Source organism: Mustela nigripes, chromosome 1 (genome assembly GCF_022355385.1).
Source record: "Mustela nigripes isolate SB6536 chromosome 1, MUSNIG.SB6536, whole genome shotgun sequence".
Taxonomy (NCBI): domain Eukaryota; kingdom Metazoa; phylum Chordata; class Mammalia; order Carnivora; family Mustelidae; genus Mustela; species Mustela nigripes.
In genome coordinates, this window is record NC_081557.1 from 100,609,657 (window position 1) to 100,629,015 (window position 19,359).

A 19,359-nucleotide genomic window follows, 5' to 3' on the forward strand; every position below is an offset into this window, starting at 1 on the left:
CTTTTCTCTTGGGTGAATACCTAGGAGAGGAGTGGGTAGATCAAATAGTAATGATAACTTTAAATTTTAAGAAACTGTGAAATGGTTTTTTTGAGTTGTATCATTTGACATCCTCACTAACAGTGTATGAGATTTTTAGTTGCTCTGCATCCTTACAAGAACTTGGAATGGTCAGTCTCTTAAATTTTCTGCTATTCAGGTGAATATGTAGCAGTATCTCATGGTTTTAATTTGTATTTCCCTAATGACAAATGATGTTAAGCATTTTTTCATGTGCTTATTTGCCATCCAAATATCTTTTTGTTAAGTCTTTAGAATATGTAGTGATTTTGCTTCTCTCATTTCTTTATTGGTAATATGCTCTCCCTAATTAGTTCAGCTAGAGGGTTACCGGTTTCACTAATTGTCCTAATCAGCTTTGGTTTCATTGAATTTCTTTATTTTTCTGTTTTTTATTTATTTCCACTCTGATTTTTATTATTGCTTATATTCTGTTTAATTTGGGGTTAATTTGCTCTTCTTTTTCTACTTTCTTAAGTGGTAAGCTGAGATCATGGAATTGATCTTTTCTAATATAAGCATTTAGAGTTAATAAATTTCTCCCTAAATCATACGTAAGTAGCATTCTATAAATCCTGATATATTATTTTTTATTCAGTTTGAAATACTTTTAAATTTCTCTTTGATTTTGTTTTTAACCATGGATTATTTGCACATAGGCTTTTTACTTTCCAAATAGCTGAGGATTATCCAGAGTTCTTTGTTAATGATATCATGGGGGTTAGAGAACATAGTTTGTATGACTTAAATCCCTTTAAGTTTATTGAGACTTGTGTATGGCTCAGAATATGGTCTGTCTCGGTAAATGTTGCTGTGTGCTAGGAAAGAATGTGTATTCTGTTGTTGAGTAGAGTATTCTCTGATTGTTCATTAGGTCATGTTAGTTGTTAGTGTTATTCATGCCTCCCATATCCTTGAAGAATATATTTATTCCATCGGATATTGAGAGTAGGGTCTTCAGATCTATAACCGTAATTGTAAATTAGTCTGTTTCTGTTTGTAATTTTATCAGTTTTTGCTTTATATATTTTGAAGCTCCCTTATGTGCATAAACATTTAGTGATTCTTCTTTACTCTTGATGGATTGACCTCCTTTTCATCTGAAATGAAAAAGCTTTCTTTGTCCCTGGTCATATTTATTGCTCTGTAATATAATTTGTTTGATTTTAAAGAAGTGACTTCACCTTTTGACTACTGTTAACACAGTGTATCTTTTCCCATCTTTTTATGACATATTTATGTCTTTCTAGTATGTTTCTTATTGTTGAGTTCTGCTCTTTTATCTGACAGTCTTACCTTTTAATTCAGATGGTTAGATCATTTATATATAATGTGATATAGTAAGGTTTAAATCTGTAATCTTAATATTTTTGTTGTTGTTGTTAATTTTGTGTGTGTGTGTTACGTTAGTCACCATACAGCACATCATTAGGTTTTGATGTAGTGTTCCCTGATTCATTGTTTGTGTATAACACCCAGTGCTCCGTGCCCTCGGTATCAAGGAGGAATTACATGGAGCACTGGGTATTTGTTTTCCACTTGTCCTATCTGTTCTTTGCTTTCTTTTCCTCTTACTGACTTATTTTAGATTGCATATTTTTATGATTCTATTTCATTTCTTATAATTTTTTTGGTGTTATTTTAGTGGATTTTTTAGATTTGATAGTATACATCTTAAACTTGTCCAGCGCCACAGCTGTATGGTATAAGAACTTTACAGTAGTTTATTACATTTATCCCCCCCGTTCTTTCTGTTAGCGTTGTCACTTAAGCTTGTTATGAACCTCTCATATATTGTTATTATTTTGTTTCAATAGTTATTTTAAAGAGATCTGTGTAATAAGAGAAAGTATTATATATTTACTCCCATAGTCATCACTTCTATTGCTCTTCCTTCCTTTGGGTTGATCCATACTTCAGTCTGGTATAATTTTTCTTCTTCCTGAGGCTTTTCTTTGACATTCTTTCAGCTTTTTGTGTGAAAGAGCCTTCATTTCACTTGGGGTTGTTTTTTTTTTTAATGTATTTATTTGACAGAGAGAAATCACAAGTAGATGGAGAGGCAGGCAGAGAGAGAGAGGGAAGCAGGCTCCCTGCCGAGCAGAGAGCCCGTTGCGGGACTCGATCCCAGGACCCTGAGATCATGACCTGAGCTGAAGGCAGCAGCTTAACCCACTGAGCCACCCAGGCGCCCCCATTTCACTTGGTTTTTGAAAGATATCTTCACTTGATGTAGAATTCTCAGTTGACAATTTAAAGTGCCTTAGAGCTGTTGCTGCTCTCTTCCTGCTTGGATTGTTTCTGATGAGAAATCTGCTGTCACACTTACCTTTGTTCCTGTGTGCCTCAGTGTGTCTCTCTTTTCTCCCCACTATGGCTGCTTTAAAAGTGTTCTCTTTATCACTAGTTTTGAGCAATTTTATTATGATGTACCCTGATGTAGGTTTTTGTGTGTGTGGGTGTGTGTGGGTGTGCGTGTGTGTGTGCGCGTGTGCGTGTGTGTGTGCACATGCGCGCATGTACCCTTGGGAGTCCCTGAGATTCTTGGTTAAGATTTTTAGTTTTTAGTAAATTAGGAACATTTGACCTTTGTGTCTTCTGTCTCCCATTTCTTCCTTTCAGGTCTCCAGTGACATGAACTTCCAGAAGGGTATTTAGGTTGTCTTATAGCTCTGAAGCTCTTTTTATTTTTAGAAATTCTTTTTCTCTCTTTTGTTTCATTTTGCATGGTTTCTAAGGTTTCAAGTTCACAAATTTCTTTCTTTGCAGTTTAATCTTCCATGAACCCTATCTAGTATATTTTTATCTCAGACATTATAGTTTTCAACTGATATACCTTAGTTGTTTGTAACTTTTCAAACGTATGGAATACAGTTAAAATGATAACATTTACTGTTCTTATCTGTTATTTCTCATATCTGAGTCAGTTCTGGTCGATTTTGATTGAGAGCTTTCCCTCCTAATTGTGGGTCTTACTTTTCTATGTCTGCATGTCTGGTCATCTTTGATTGGATACTAGATGTCATGAATTTTACCTTGTTGAGTGCTGAATTTTTAAATTCTTGTAAATATTCTTGAGCTTTGTGCTGAGGTGACGTGGTTAAGTTAGTTAGAAACTGTTGGCTCCTTTAGACTCTTGGATTTAACGTTGGTTCAGTGGGCTTAAATCATCATTTAGTCTTAAAACTCTACTCAGTGCTTTCTGAATCATTAATTTTCTTAGTTTGGGTAGTGAGACAAGGCACTGTTCCCAGGAATGCTGAATGCTATTCCTCTTACCTTTGGGATGGATGCTTTCTCTGACTCGGAGTAGTTTCTTCCTGAATACTGAAGGGGAACTCTCCAGACTCTTCTGCAATTCTCTCACTGTGCCACTTTCTTCTGTCTCTGGGTTCCTTGGAGTTCTAGAGTCTTAGCCATGTCTCTTTGGCTAAGGAGTCCCTCAGGCTTGGCCTACATTTTCCTTTTCTGCCCTGCAGTAATATTTCATAAGAGGTAAGCTGGGACAACTTCCTATATGCCAGGACTTTAAACTTGGCTGGAAATTTCTCTTGTCTTCAGGGTATTGGTTTGGCATATGATCTTAGTTTATGTTGCTTGAGTTATTCAGGGTTTATTTTGCAAAAAGAACATATGGTCATTGTTTTTATTCTTTGAATGCAGTTAAATATGTCATTTCCTAGTTACAGTTTCTTAGATTATCGGTAATTTATCACACCAAATGAGAATTACCCCAGCCATGTAGAATTATGGCCTGATTCTAATGTTTTAATTTTGTTTGTTTCCTTTTTAAAATGAGTATGTAAATATTAGTAAAGAATAGTTGACATACTATTTATCTCATTGTTGCTGGGACTTTGGTCAGTTATTATAACTGCCATCGGCCATTGTGGCATTATAACAGAGAACCTTAAGCTGTTGATTTTTGGTGACTCACTGAAGCTTTGTTTTTTGGTTGTTTGTTTTATTTTGTTTTTAAGTTTTTAGAATTGTGATCTATCGGTCCTTATTATTTTGTTGAGGTCAATTTAAATAATATTTGAGTCTTGATGCTCTTACTTGTAGTGTCCCTATATTTCGTATGCTCTTAATCTGTCTTGTTCAAACAGAGGTGCTTCTGAGGATGATTCTGTATACATCTTGAGTGTTGATGAGAAGAATAAATTGGGAGCCAGGATTATCAAGGCTGAGATGATGGGAAATATGGTAAGTCTTCTGTATTGTTCTTAGGAGAATAGCAATTAGCTCTTCTTACAAATAATTTTGGAAGTTTCTTTGCAATGCAAATGTAGCACAGTAGGAAAAATAACTGTTGCTTATTGATTCTTTAAAGAAATTCTTGAATGTTTCTAAAAACAGTTCTTCCCATTCTAAATAAAGTGCTTACTTTTCCTGTCAGATTTTTGAAAATTAAGATCCTAGGGAACAAAATGTTTTTAAAATTTCCTTTCTACTCTGCAATTTGAGTGTAGCAAATTTGAGGGAAACAAAAGCGTCACTGTCTTCTTTCCCTGTTTTAGTCACATTATTAAGCGTGTGTATTGCCCTCTTAGATTCCTTTACTTAAGAACCTAACAAATGAGCTTCTAAAAAGATGGTTAATTCATTTTTCCAAATTGTAATGGGATATGTTAGCTGCTTTGTATCGTTTAGCTCATTTAATTTCTGTAATAGTGTTATTATGATGGAAGACTGATTTACCTCAGAATTCAGTAGAGGATGGTGATGATTTGGGGAGAGCTACACCTGTCTCTGTTTATCGATTATTTTGGTGTGAGAGTGTCACATTTCTGACGCGCTAGTATGTGTTACGACGCGCATGGCAGAAAAGTGAAGCCGGCAGCTTTGTGTGTCTTGATAGAATTGATTCCCTCATCTGAATATACTCCTCTCAGACCCAAACACTGGTGAGCTTTAAGTATTGTGCTGTCAGTATGACACCGTCCAATAAATAAAAGGTGGCCAAACAAGATACTTCTATTTTTATGAGTTTGTGTATCTTGCATATGCTGCTCTTTCTCTTTGAATCTGGTCTTTGGTAACACTGAATTTCAGCTCAACCCAGAGATTGGTAAGAGAGACAAACCAACAACAACAGTAATAATAGCAGAAAATAAAATTCGAGTTTTGAAAGCACAAAAGAATTAATTTGAAATAATGAAAGAGAACTCACCAAGTTAGGAAGTTAATTTATGTTAAAAGAAGTGTTCCTTTGGTCATGGAACCACTGCAGTGGAGAATACTATTCTTTGCTTGTCACATACTTATGTTTGTTTAATTTATTTCTTTATGTGTCAGTTGTTTTATATAAATGTCTATAGACTTCCTAGAGTAAAAATGAAATATATTTGGGGTTCTTATTCAAATTACCCAGCAGTAAAGAAGGTAATATTTTAAATCTTGTTAAGGATTTCTTGTTACAGTAACTGAAATTTTGAGTGTTGGATGTTTGTAATATTAAAAGAATTATAAAAATTTCATTCTTCAGGTTATGTGTTTTCTCAATGCCCATCTCTCCCTTAGAATATATGTCCTTGTAATTATTTACCTTCAAAGCGTAAACAAACGGCACAGATATTTGGGAAGTGTGGAACTGAGATAAATTCATTAAATTTGTTAAAAAGCAATGTACAAGGCTGTGAACTTCGGTTATGGCCACCTGGGTGTTCACTGTGCTCTTTTCCCTTCTGTTGTATAAATTTGAAGTATTTTACACTGAGGATTAAGCTATATGTGACACCAATTTTTCTTGTTTTTCCTTTTAAAGGAATTAGCAGAACAACTTAAAGCTCAGCTTGAAAAGGCAAATAAATTCAAAGAAACTGTAACAGAGAGATCATCAAAAGGATCTGCGGTGGAGGTAAGTAACGCAGGTTTGTTTGTAGGCGCGTCATCACTGTGTATACCGCTACTACCTGGTAGTGGTCATACTTTCATGTGAAATGTTTCTGTATCTGTGTCAGTGTGTTCATCTGTGTGTTTGCCTGTTTTGAAATGGATTTTCATAGGTATTGTCTCATGTTCAACTACTGTGTCCTGGTGGAAAAAAGCCCAAGCCAGAGACACTTGGTTTTATTTTGGACACTGCCATTTACTGATGCTTTGACTTCACAGAAAACACACTGGTCCTTAAATACTTTCTCTAGAGAATGAGAGACTTGAATTTGGTATCTGTTTCATATAAAACAAATTATTTTGTTCGAGGATTCATTCATCCATTTTTAAGTGAACAGAACCGATCAAAGCACCTGCCCACACGATGTTTCGTTTGGGAGGGGAGAAGCAACAGAGGATACACATAATAAATTCTCTAGCTTTCTAGAAAGGTAGTCACCCAGTGGAAGGCCAGTGGGGGTCTAGAGTGCCCAGTGTGCTGGTGGCTCTGAGGACACAGTCTTAATTGTGGTTGAAAAAGTGACATTGATGCAAAGATTGGAAGTATGACAGCGAATATGTGTATCTGGGTGAAGAGCGCCCCGGGGCATGAGGAACAGAGGGTTCCAGACGATGGGAACATGCGTGATGTGTAGGAGGAACAACAAGGAGCCCAGTGCTCCCGGAGTGAAACAGATGAAAGATGGGGAAATAGAAGATCCAGGTTGGAGAGGCCATGGAAGGCCAGATCATGTGAAGCCTCAAAGTCAGGGTAAGGAAGTGGATTTTATTCTCAGTGAGAGGGCTTTGAAGGCTTTCCAGCAGAAGATCGATTTTGGCAGGACTGTCCTGCCTTCTTTGTTGAGCGTAGACAGAGGGAGCGTAAGAGCAGAAGCCGGAATCTAGAAAGGCTCCGGCAATAATCTCACAAAGAACGGTAATGGCTTTGTTCAAGATAGTAGCCCCAGAGGTGGTTAGAATTAGTTACGTCCTTATATGCACAAATGTTTCCTGTATGTGTTTTGAAAGGAAGAGTGGACAGGATTTTTATAGTGGTTTAGATGGGAGGGGTGTATGAGATACAGAGGCAAAGTGACTTCAAAGTTTTTAGCCTGAGCAGCTGGGAGACTAGAGTGGTTGTTCTTGGAGGTATAGAAAGAGGGGGAGTCTGTTTTGGGGTGAAGAGAAGCAATTCTAGTTTAGATATAATTGAGTTTGGATGTCTTTTAGATGTGAAACAAGTGGAGATGTCAGGGAGACAGGTTGATGTTGGGAATCGGGAGAAGCCTGGTTGGAGATAGAAATTGGGGAGCTCTTGACATTAGAAACAGTATTTAAATCCATGGTTCTGCATGAAATTGGCACAGGAGGAAGATAGGAAAATGTGAAGGGCTGAATTGGGTGTATTACAGTGTTGAGAGTATTATAATGAGGTTTATAAGTGATTTTTAAAGGGTTGCTCTCAGAGATTAATTTATACAGTTTAATGTCTGCGTGTGAGGAGATGAGAATGTGTGAAGTCAAGTTGCATAGGGTTTTCTGCAAGCTGACATTACTGATGGCTTAGATCACAGTAGAGAATATGTATGTGAAATGGGCTGTTTTGATGATGTGCTAGCTCATGTTTTTAAAAAGTGTTTAACTTAAAATTTCTTACACAGATTAGAATGTTAAGAGTGAGACGCTACGCGTAGAATTGTGGGACTCATGGAGGGTAGCTGAGCCTGAGGGCACGGCACTGTCTTCCACACTTCCGCCACACTTAGGTTTCCCTGCCTCCTTGTGGTCATGGTACTTCTCTCATCTAGCACTTCTGTGTGGTTTCTTTGTGCTAATTCTGTTAAATACTAGCTCTTCCTGTGGTGTGGCCTTCCACAGACCAGCCCTGTCGTCCGGCCTCACCTCCAAGGCTCTCAGACGTAACGTGTGTGTCTCTGACGCTTACACGTGCGGTTAATGATCTGTGCCACGTACCCCCTTTTGAGGCTGGCCCACTCTTCAGTTTGTTTTGCTTCCTTCTGAGGCCTTTTCTCTCCTCCTCTCAGAAAGTTGTAACCTATTCTTGTTTTGAAACTTCGAAGACCTTTAAAATATTCTCTCTGGGTTTTATCTTTTCACCTGGTAATATTTGTATTCTCATCATCATCCTGTAATCTATACCTGTTTCTTTCCTGACGCTTGTCACTTTGTATGAAGGGGTTCCAAGGCTGTAGCTGGACCTCAGAGGATTCTTGAAATTGAAAGCAATTCGAATGAGAGAATTGAAGCAGATCTTCTAAATAACTTTTTCTCCTGGAGGTTTAAGGCTATCATCGTACAGTAACTGACAGACTACATCTCATCCCTTGAGCATGTAACTTCATAACATTACTGATGTCTATGATTTTTTAGCCCCTCCTAGCTTTTGAGCAGTGGACCTCATAACCCAATGGGGTAGGACTGAAAGTTGTGTTCCAGTAGTACAAAGTGGACTTTCCGTTTGTAAACTCTTTAGGAAACTGAATAGCCTTGAAGGTTCATCTAGAAAGATTTTTATTCTTAGGAATCTTTGACATTTTTGACAAAGAAAAATTTTTGTCCTCTCTGCAGAGGTGGTATACTTGCACATTTTGTTCATCTTTTACCAGACACACATGCAAAACAAGCCGTTACGTACAATTCTGAGAGAATTTCTGCTGCCAGGAAAGTCATTTATTCTCTCAAGGCCAGGATCTTGACTTAACTGCCTCTCAGAGTACTTCTGTTCAGAAATGAGAGTAGAATACAAAGTTGTTTGCTACCTTCCAGAAATTTCTTGACTTACTACAGGAAAATCTCGAGGTGCTTCTTATAAAAACTTTCCTCCTTGAGAGAAAATCCCGTTCCTAGACGTGTTGAACAGAGAGGAGCACGTTCATTCGGAGTTTGTGCTAGAAATGTTAGGTCTCTGACAAGGCAAATCTCTCAATTCAGCAATCTATGAATGTTGTTTTGGCTTTAGTGAAAAAAACCCATCAGCACTTGTAATTATTAGTTTGCTTATTTCTCTTCCCTTTTAGAGAGTGAACTACTTAGTGTTTAGGAGAAGTGTTTGTCTCAGTTCATATCTTGTGCCTTGAGTAGTGCATGACACATTGTAGACAACCAGGAAATACTTGAAGTGTTTATTGTATGAATGCCTTCAATATATTTTAGCACTTAGAGTTTTCTGCTGTAAATCTTTTTAAAATGTTTTTTAAAAAATTTATTTATTTGACAGAGATCACAAGTAGGTAGAGAGGCAAGCAGAGAGAGAGAGGAAGAGAAACAGGCTCCCTGTTGAGCGGAGAGTCCGATGCGGGGCTCGGTCACCAGGACCTTGGGATCATAACCCAAGCTGAAGGCAGAGGCTTTAACCTACTGAGCCACCCAGGCGCCCCTCTACTGTAAATCTTAAAAATGATTCGTGAACTCTGGCATCCTCTGGTCTGGCCTTCACACGAGTGTACTTCCTTATTGAAACAATCCCACTGCATGGTGTTTCCAACTTGTGATTGGACCCTGGGCGATGATTCTGGAAAACTACCCATTCTCTCTGTCAGGACAGATTATATCCTAATTCTTTTTTTTTTTTTTTTTAAGGTTTTATTCATTTATTTGAGAGAGAGAGAGCACATGCAGGAGAAGGGGGAGGGTCATGGGGAAAAGCAGATTCCCCACTGAGCAGGGGAGCCCCGATGTGGGGCTCCATCCCAGGACTCTGGGATCATGACCTGAGCTGAAGGCAGATGCTTAACCAACTGAGCCACCCAGGCACCCCTGACTCCTAATTCTTTAATGTAAAAGATCCTAAACTGCTTTTCTGTAACTTCTACCTGTTAATAGGCCACAATAATCTAAGGGAATTCAACTCCGAATTCAGCTTACTGTTTGTGCCACCACAAATAGTGGCATGATGAACTAGGGATAGTGAACTAGTTATTGTGTGATTGATGCAGCGGCTGTCACGTTTTGCTTGCATGGCTGGCAAAAAAGAGAAATATATTTTTATACTCCCTGGGCACCTCTGGGGGGAGGGTTTCATAGACATTCTCCTATAAGAAACTGAGGAATTAATGGAAGGCCTTAGAAGGCCTTGGAAAAACATTAACTAATGAATAATTAAAGAAACAGACTCATTTGTAGCATTTCGTAATAAAGTCAGGTCCACTATTGCCAATAGTAGTTTCACCATGCTTGACCTTAACACTGTCTTTTCATGCTGATTCTTGAATGCATTGTGAGGACCCTGTAAAACAGTTGCTGTGATTCCCAGAGTATGTGTGTGCCTACACTGTTTTACTGTGTTTTGGCATTCCTATCTCTGCAACTGATCCTCATAAGCATAGAAAAAGAGAAAGAAAATTACAACATTAAAATAATTGTCGTATTGATTGTTTGCCTTTCATTTTTTTTTTTAAAGATTTTATTTATTTGACAGAGATCACAAGTAGGCAGAGAGGCAGGCAGATAGAGAGTGAGAGAAGGAAGCAGGCTCCCTGCTGAGCAGAGAGCCCGACGTGGGACTCGATCCCAGGACCCTGAGATCATGACCTGAGCTGAAGGCAGCGGCTTAACCCACTGAGCCACCCAGGCGCCCTGTTTGCCTTTCATTTTTAAGCAGTGAGTTGGGCCTTTATTCAACAAACATTTTTCAGTTCCTTCTTTGCAGAAGTCACTTGGGTTCTCACTTTTCTAAGTCGAGTATTTTTTCAATCTAAATATACATTTTAGCCTTGCTTTATGCCACTGCTTGGCATGTTAGGTTACCATAGGTGTGCTTCCTGGATGGTGTAGCCTTTCCTGCCAAGAAGAGGAGCACAGAGATGTTCTCTCCCTTTGGTCATTTAGCTAGTTTCTTCCCTAGCAAGCAAAACAGGTCCCGGGCTCTCCCTATTTGTATACCGTTCTACTTCTTTCCTTACCATCCCCGAAGTATCTCATTTCTGTGGTCTGCAATTAGAAATATTACCTGTGCTACTAGAAGGTTTCTTTCTTTAAATAAACTATTTCTTTTTTTTTTTTTTTTAAGATTTTATTTGTTTATTTGACAGACAGAGATCATAGGTAGACAGAGAGGCTGGCAGACAGAGAGAGAGAGGGAAGCAGGCTCCCTGCTGAGCAGAGAGCCCGATGCGGGACTCGATCCCAGGACCCTGAAATCATGACCTGAGCCGAAGGCAGCTGCTTAACCCATTGAGCCACCCAGGTGCCCAAATAAACTATTTCTAAGGTCAACATTTTCAGCTAAATTAAAGCCAAACAATTTTATAGATGATACATAAATACAAACACATTTTATAGTAACATGGAATCTTACATCTGTTCACTCTGATTGTATCTTGCATCAAATTCTTGATGAAATAGTGTCGGTGTTACCTGAGTAAATATTTCTAACTCTGTTGTTTGCTTTTCTTATTTGTCCCATCAACTCTGTATGCCCGTCAGCTCTTTGTCACCGTCATCTGGACCTCCGAGTGGCTTTCCCACCCGGCCCACTGCCTTTGCACAAAGCATTTCCTTTGTATAGAATATTCTTCTTTGCCTGTATTCCCTCAGTTACCACCTTTCATCCTTTAGATCTTAACTCAGACATCACACTTTCCTTTGGAAAGCATTCTCTGTGTAAAGAAAACTTACGAATAAGGTCAGTTATACGAATATGTAATTACTACCCTGATGGCACTCCAGAGGAGAGGTATGGGAAGGTGGGGGCCACGAAGAGGGCCCCGTGCAATCTGGGCATCCAGAGACTGTTTTGAGGCTGTAGCCATTGCTTTTGGATCTTATTACCATGTTTGTAACTTTGCCAAAGGAAAAGCTTTTCTCTTTATGACAGCTCTCCATAAGACTTATTTCAGAGCCACAGCCGTCATCTCCAGCATGGCTGCTTAGTATCGTCCTGGGTGTGAGTGATGACCCGCCACTCTAGTCACCGAATAGGAAACACCTGCTTGAATGACTTGTTGGCCATATTTAATCGTTAATGACATCTGGGGTAGGATTTTTTTTTTTTAAATTGTTTTGTGAAGAGTATTCTCTCAAATATAATAATTTAGGACAACTTGTAATTATCTTGGATAGTTATGATTGTATATGTATCATATTGAATTTTGGTGTGAAGAATACTCTTGTGGACTCTTTCAAGTTGTGAATCAGGACCCTCCAGTGGTTACTGAAGCTATCACTAGTTAGTTGTTTCCTTGGAGAAAGAAGAAGGACCCAGCAGTTCCCCTCTGTTCCTCAGATGCTCATCAGTCCACTATCATCAGTGTTCCATTTCTTTCTCTGTTATATAATTACATTTAAGGGAAAAATGAAATGCTACTGCATATGGGCAAAGGTGAGTCCCAAGACGTCCATGTTCTCCTGAAGGGATTCATTCTAATACATTGTTTTCTGGAATTCTGGGGGGAGGGCTTGGAAGAATGAGGTCACGGATTGATACTGGATATTTGCAATTTAAGGGTACAATTTTAAGTGAAACAAATCAACCCCAAAGTAATTTTATCTTTATATGTATTTAAAAATTATCTTGCCTGTATTGTAGTATGCATAACATGTTAGTTACAAGAAGTCACATTTAATGTGTTTTTAGGAAAGCTAAAAATAAAGGTTTTTTTGTTTTTGTTTTTTTTGTTTTAAGTGCTGTTTTCTCATTTGGGAGTGATCATTTTATTGAGGGGTTTCACGGAAAGGTTAAAGAGCTTGTAGGCCAGTGAGATTAGACGTACTTGGCCCAGTGATCTCCCCAGCTTTATAGTTGCTGAAAACAAAATGCAATTTTCAGTTCTGTAGTGCAAAGTAAGTACACACATACCGAACATGTTCTGAGTAGAATAATTGTAGTAGACAGTTGCTAATAAAGATTTATGAGGAAGAGAAAGTAAAATTAGTTGAGTGGAACTAAACACACTCAAAAAAGGAAACAAAACAAAACACTTGAAATTATATCATACTGAATCATAGAAGTTTATGGTATTTGTTACATTCCTGTCTACCCAGAAATACCCAGTATATCATCCATGTGTAATTCTCCGAATTAAATCTAAATATTAAGTGATAAAATATACTTTGGTTTAGAAATCTGTGCCATTGGAGCATTATAGGATATATATTTTTTAAGATTTTATTTATTTATTTGACAGAGATCACACGTAGGCAGAGAGGCAGGCAGAGAGGGGAGGAAGCAGGCTCCCTGCTGAGCAGAGAGCCCGATGCGGGGCTCGATCCCAGGACTCCGGGATCGGGATTGTTAACCTGAGCCGAAGGCAGAGGCTTTAACCCATTGAGCCACCCAGGCACCCCAAGGATATGTTTAATAAAGAATTATTACCTTAAGGAAACCACTTTGCTTCTAATTCCTTTAATAATATTTTTTACTTAGGTTCTGTTTCTAAGGTTATTTCATTAAATTTTAAGATATAATTTTATTTTTCAGGACCGTGGTATTAATTGATGTGTATAGTTTTACAACTGCTGCTGATATTAATAGTAACAGGTGATATTTTTCGAGGGCACGCTATATGCCAGGACGTGTTTTAATCATTTATTTATGGAAATTTATTTAGTTCTCATTAAAATTCTATGAAGTCATTAATCTTCATTTTTTAAATAAATTGAATGCAGGATAATGAGGGTCTCAGTTAAGTTTTAGTTTGGCGGCAAGAAATGAGGTCAGGTATGTGTGTGCAATTTACAATTATTTTAAGTAAATAAAAATTATTTAAAATAATTCCGTTGATGTAGATTGATGAACTGATTTTTGAAATATAAAAAGAAAATCTTACCTGGGTGTTGAAACTGATTTCACATGTGACAGTCATGCAAGCTCAAACACAAAAATTTAAGGTTCCTGGAAATGCTCACACAATTAAATAGAAAATTCCCTTTACAATAGGATATGGGCTTTGAAAATAAAGTATGTGTTTCTTTTTATTCTTAGGTGACATTTAATGATAATATGTAACCTTTGTAGAAATGTGGAAAATGCAAAAAAACATAAAGGATAAAGTCAATCACCCTAAATCCTACCACTCAGGGATTATACACTGATAATATATTTTAAAGTATTTCCCTCCAGATTTCCTTCCTTCCCCCCTCTCTCCCTCCCTCCCTTCCATCCTTCCTTCCTTCCTTCCTTCCTAATAACATGTTAAATATTTTTGCACAATGACAAAGCAATGGAAAAGAGACCAAAAAATCAGCATTTAAAAAATATTTTTGATGTTTCAAGTCTCTGTCCATTGTAACTATGAAAGCACATGCATAATTTTACATAATTATAGCCATTTTTTATTCTGCTTTTCTCTACTCATTCTGTCAGTGGATGTGATGCATAAACAATGAATCTTGGAACACTGGAAAAAGAAAATAAAGTTAAAAAAATACAAAAAACAAGACAAAACCCAGCATTTTTCCATGCTGCAGTTATTTATTATTAAATGAAATTGTAATCCTATCAGCATATTTTGTGTCCCAATAATACAATTTCTAAAATTTATTTTTAGGAAGGGAAACTGAAGAAATTCACAATGACCCATTTCTCCCTGCAAATTTGCCTGCAAAAAAAAAAAAAAAATCACATTTCTCTTAGCAGTTATTTAAAACTTTTGCCATTCTCCCCAGATTCCCTCTTCTAGTTTCAGTATTCACTTTGCTTCCTACTTGATGATTGGGAAAATAGAGATTTTAAGGTTGAATGTTTTCAGTATCTGTCTGTTGTCCCTGTCTCCAGAAAATTAGTTTTTCTGCAGCTGTCATCTGGCAGTGGGAATAGTGTTTTCATTTCCTCGAAGGACAAGGGTGTTTTGTTTTTTTTTTTTTTTTTTTTTAAGATTTTGTCTATTTATTTGACAGAGATCACAAGTAGACAGAGGCAGAGGGTAAGCAGGCTCCCCACTGAGCAGAGAGCCCGAAACAGGGCTCGATCCCAGGACCCTGGGATCATGACCTGAGCTGAAGGCAGAGGCTTTAACCCACTGAGCCACCTGGACACCCCAAAGGACATGTTCTTAACCAGTACTCTGATCTCATTCTTTTTCTAGCCTCTAGAAACAGTTTTCCCCGTCTCCTGTATGGAATCTTTAATTTCTCTGTTGGCTGCTTTCTCATTACTTGCAAGTACACTTAAGTTGCTATGTCTGTAAAACAAACAAATAAACAGCTTTCTATTTCCTTAGCAACTTGACTGTCCTCCTCCGGCAAACCAGGGGCGAAGGAGCAGGGGTGAGGGTGCCAAGGTGAGGGGGAGACAGTGTGATCTGAGGACGGCGCATTGTTCTGAATGGCTGCGGAGTGAGGTGTGAGTGTGGGAGGAGGAAGGGCTCGGATAGGTAGGCAAGGATCAAACCTCTGTTCTCATCATGGCTGTATTTCTTACTTTCATGGTTCTACTTAACGTCTCTTGTTGGATGATTGGTAACTTCAGCTCTGCACTCTAGGCTGAGCTTTGAACTGGTGTTTTCAGTTGTCTGCCTGACTTTTAAGGGTATCCTTTAACTTCAGAATGTATAAAACTATCCCCTTTACATACATAATTTCTTCTTCTCTTTTTAAAAAAACTTTAAAATTTAAATTCAGTTTAATTAACATATGCAGTATTATTAGTTTCAGAGGTAGAGATCAGTGATTCATCAGTTGCATGTGACCCCCAGTGCTCATCACGTCACGCGCCCTCCTTCATGCCTATTACCCAGGACCCCATCCTCCCCACCACCCCCGCCTCCAGCAACCCTTAGTTTGTTCCTTAGGGTTAAGAGTCTCTTATGGTTTGTCTCCTTCTCTGTTTTTCTCTTATTTTATTTTTCCTTCCCTTTCCCTGTGTTCATCTGCTTTGTTTCTTAAATTCCGCATATGAGTGAAGTCATATGGTATTTGTCTTTCTCTGACTGATTTATTTCACTTAGCATAATACCTTCTAGTTCCATCCAGGTTGTTGGAAATGGCAAGATTTCATTTTTTGATGGCTGAGTATATTCCATGATATATATATAGACCACGTCTTCTTTATCCATTCTTCTGCTCATGGACAACTAGGTTCTTGCCATAGTTTGGCTATTGTGGACATTGCTGCTGTAAACATTGGGGTGCACGTGCCCCTTTGGATCACTACATTTGTATCTTTAGGGTAAATACCTAGTAGTGCAATTGCTGGGTCATAGGGTAGCTCTATTTTCAACTTTTTGAGGAACCTTCATGCTGTTTTCCAGAGTGGTTGCACCAGCTTGCATTCCCACCAGCAATGGAGGAGGGTTCCCCTTTCTCTACATCCTCACCAGCCTCTGTCCTTTCCTGACTGGTTGATTTTAGCCATTCTGACTGGTGTGAGGTGGTATCTCACTGTGGTTTTGATTTGTATTTCCCTGATGCCGAGTGATGTGGAGCACTTTTCATGTGTCTGTTGGCCATCTGGATGTCTTCACTGGAGCAATGTCTGTTCATGTTGTAAGTTTCCTTCTCTTGCATGCTTATCCCGCTGTTTTTCTGAGTTAAAAACCCTGGAGAAGTCCTTAACTTCCTTCTCCCAGCAGCGCACTCCAGTTCCACTGGTTCCACTGGGTAGTATTGTCTTACTGGCCTTGCCTCCTGCACATACCTCGTCCTGTCGCCCCGTTGTCTCTTGCTTAGAGTGTCACAGTCACATCCTATGTGCTCTCCTCCCTTTGCTCACCAGTGTCCTTTAAATGGCCACCAGCTTTCATCTAAGTGCAGTGTGGGAGAGTCGGAAGAATCCTGCATTTGGGCAGTAAAAACCTCAGGTCATGTCTGTTCTTATTTGCTCCTTTAGCCAAGGTGGTTATCTAGAGGCAAGAGCCTTTGAAATATTTTTGAGAAGTTTAAAATGTTACATAAATTTAAAATTTGTCTGGAACATGAACATGCCTTTTTTTAGGAATCTTTCATCAGTGCTGGGTATTCGTGCTTTGTTGGGGTTGTTTTCTTTGCTTCTTAACCCTTTACCATTTTACCTTTCTTTCCAAAGATCCAGTTCACTTGTACCCAAGAACACATCTCTTTCTCCATCTTGTGTGACCTGGTCCCACTGGGTTTATATTTTATCTTACTTAATAGTCCACTATAGATTTTTGTATGAACTCCCTGTTTCCTCTTTCTCCCCCTCTCCCTGCCATTTAATTTATGAATTCCTTAACACCTGGAACTGTATCTTGTTCATCGTATTAGACACATTCATGCTGTTGGATTTTATAATGACAGAAGTGGTTCTGAGTGGTAGGAGTTCATTGATCAAATGGAATGAAATGAAACAATATTTTTCAAAAATGAAAAGTCTGCAGTGTCTTTGATTTAATTTTATGCCAATTATGGAGCTATCTTTTCTGGTTGCCCACAGTTTCACCCCGAAGTATCATAAATACATTAAATCAACAGTTACAGTTGGGCTTGGTTGTTGAATCCTTAATCAAGTACTCAGCCCTTCTCAGGAGTGTGCAGACTTTCATTTTGGTGAAAGAAATTTTTTGTAATTGAAAAACATATCACCAGTTACAGGAGCATTGCCAGCTTACCTTTTCTTTTAGAAAGTCAGTGTTTACCAAATATCATTTTTATTAACTCATTTTATTAGAGAAATGGAGTAATAGAAATAGCATGTGGGATTTTTTTTGTCTTTTTTTTCCTTCAGTGTTCCAAGATTCATTGTTTCTGCACCACACCCAGTGCTCCATGCAGTCCGTGCCTGCCTTAGTACCCACCAGCGGGTTCACCCATCCCCCCACCCCCACCCCTCCAAAACCCTCAGTTTGTTTCTCAGAGTCCACAGTCTCTCATGGGGATTTTAAAGCCAAAGATTGAGAGTTGAGGCTGGAGCTTCATCGTTTACTGTATGTGATCCTTAGTATCCTTCCTATTAAATTGGGCTTAATGATGCCTGTGTTGTAAGGTTCTTGAAATTATTAATGATGTATTTCAGAACTTTATAAAATTATACAAACATTAATTTCTATTTGGAAAAGTTGTCTCTGTTTGCTTTAAATAGGAAAAATAGAAGACAATTTTTAGATTTCATTGCAGCTGCTGATATATTAACTAACCTATGTTGTCCTTAAATGTATGTATTTCATAAGTCTCAAAATAACAAACGTTTTATTTTATATCTTTTTTTTTTTAAGATTTTATTTATTTATTTGACAGAGAGAGATCACAGTAGGCAGAGAGACAGGCAGAGAGAGGGAGGAGGAAGCAGGCTCCCCGCTGAGCAGAGAGCCTGATGCAGGGCTCAATTCCAGGACCCTGAGACCATGACCTGAGCTGAAGGCAGAGGCTTAACCACTGAGCCAACCAGGCGCCCCTTTTATTTTATATCTTAAAGAACTCTATTATTTTAGTGTGGAGAGAGTCCAGAATGTCTTTTAACATTTAAAACATTTCTTAATCCCCTTTCTTCCTCTTATCCCTCCCCACCTTGGCAAATGCTGAAAGAAGCCTGGTTAAAAATAAAACGTAAAGTCACGTGTTTTTTCATGGATAGCTTCATATGTAGGACTACAGAGAAGCTATGATGAAAGGCGGAAAGGACACTGAAAAATTGAATTGCCTTTCATATTATGCCAGTGCCAGATATTATACTGGTTCTAGAAAATATCTGTTAACAAAATTAAAATCGTTCGTAGCTAAATGTGTCTCCAAATAATACACTTTTGAAATTGTGACGTAAACTGTAGTCTAGCATTAGTTTTTACCTAGAGTTTTTTTAATAATGATCCTTTACAGTAATCTTTAATTTTCTCAAGCTTGTACACATTTAGAAGCCATCCTACCAGCAGCTTTATGGCAAAGAGGTTAGGCAGGTCATTATAATACTAATTAATGGTATGTCAATTATTATGCCAATAAATAATGTGCTTTTATTCTGATCCTAGAGCATGCTCTAGAAGAATCCCAGTATTGACGGGGGTAAGGGGGCTTGAGGAGCTGAAAGGCTGTGGTCCTGGTGTACATTTTCCGTTTGTGCTGGGCCATCTCTTCTGTTCTGAATAGCAATGTTGATGTGGAGTTTCCTAGGGGTCCTCACAACTTAACATGTTTGGAAAATCAAGGGGCAGCATTTCCGAGTGCTCCGACCCGAGGTTAGTGCTTCGAGGCCTTCACTCTGTATGAAAACAGCAATCACAGACCAAATAAAAGAGAGATGTGGAAGAGATGTAACAGGCTCAAAAGTAAAGATACACTTCCCTGAACTGAATGGAATTATGAACCAGTGAGGATCCGGGATTGTAGGGATCTAAGTCCAAAGAGAGGCAGAGCAGCTGGGAACTGAGTTCCTCTGAGGCGATGGGAATGAAATTCCCTCACGCAGCCTCTCCCTGTCGCATCCCAGTTTGCAGGCTCCCTGAGAAAAGAGTCTGGAAAAGGCCTTGAGTACTTAGGGCTGTAGCTCCTAGGCAATTATGAGGCTGGGAGGTGTTT

The 19,359-nt window shown here is 38.4% G+C and overlaps 1 protein-coding gene across 1 annotated transcript in view; it reads left to right on the forward strand.

The window, feature by feature from the left end:
• Positions 1-19,359, forward strand: part of CWF19L2 (CWF19 like cell cycle control factor 2) — a 140,137-nt gene that overhangs the window by 62,288 nt on the left and 58,490 nt on the right. Inside the window, exons 9-10 of the mRNA XM_059418267.1 lie at positions 4,170-4,266; positions 5,828-5,920. Coding sequence (XP_059274250.1) covers positions 4,170-4,266; positions 5,828-5,920 — 190 coding nt within the window. The remainder of the gene's footprint in view (positions 1-4,169; positions 4,267-5,827; positions 5,921-19,359) is intronic.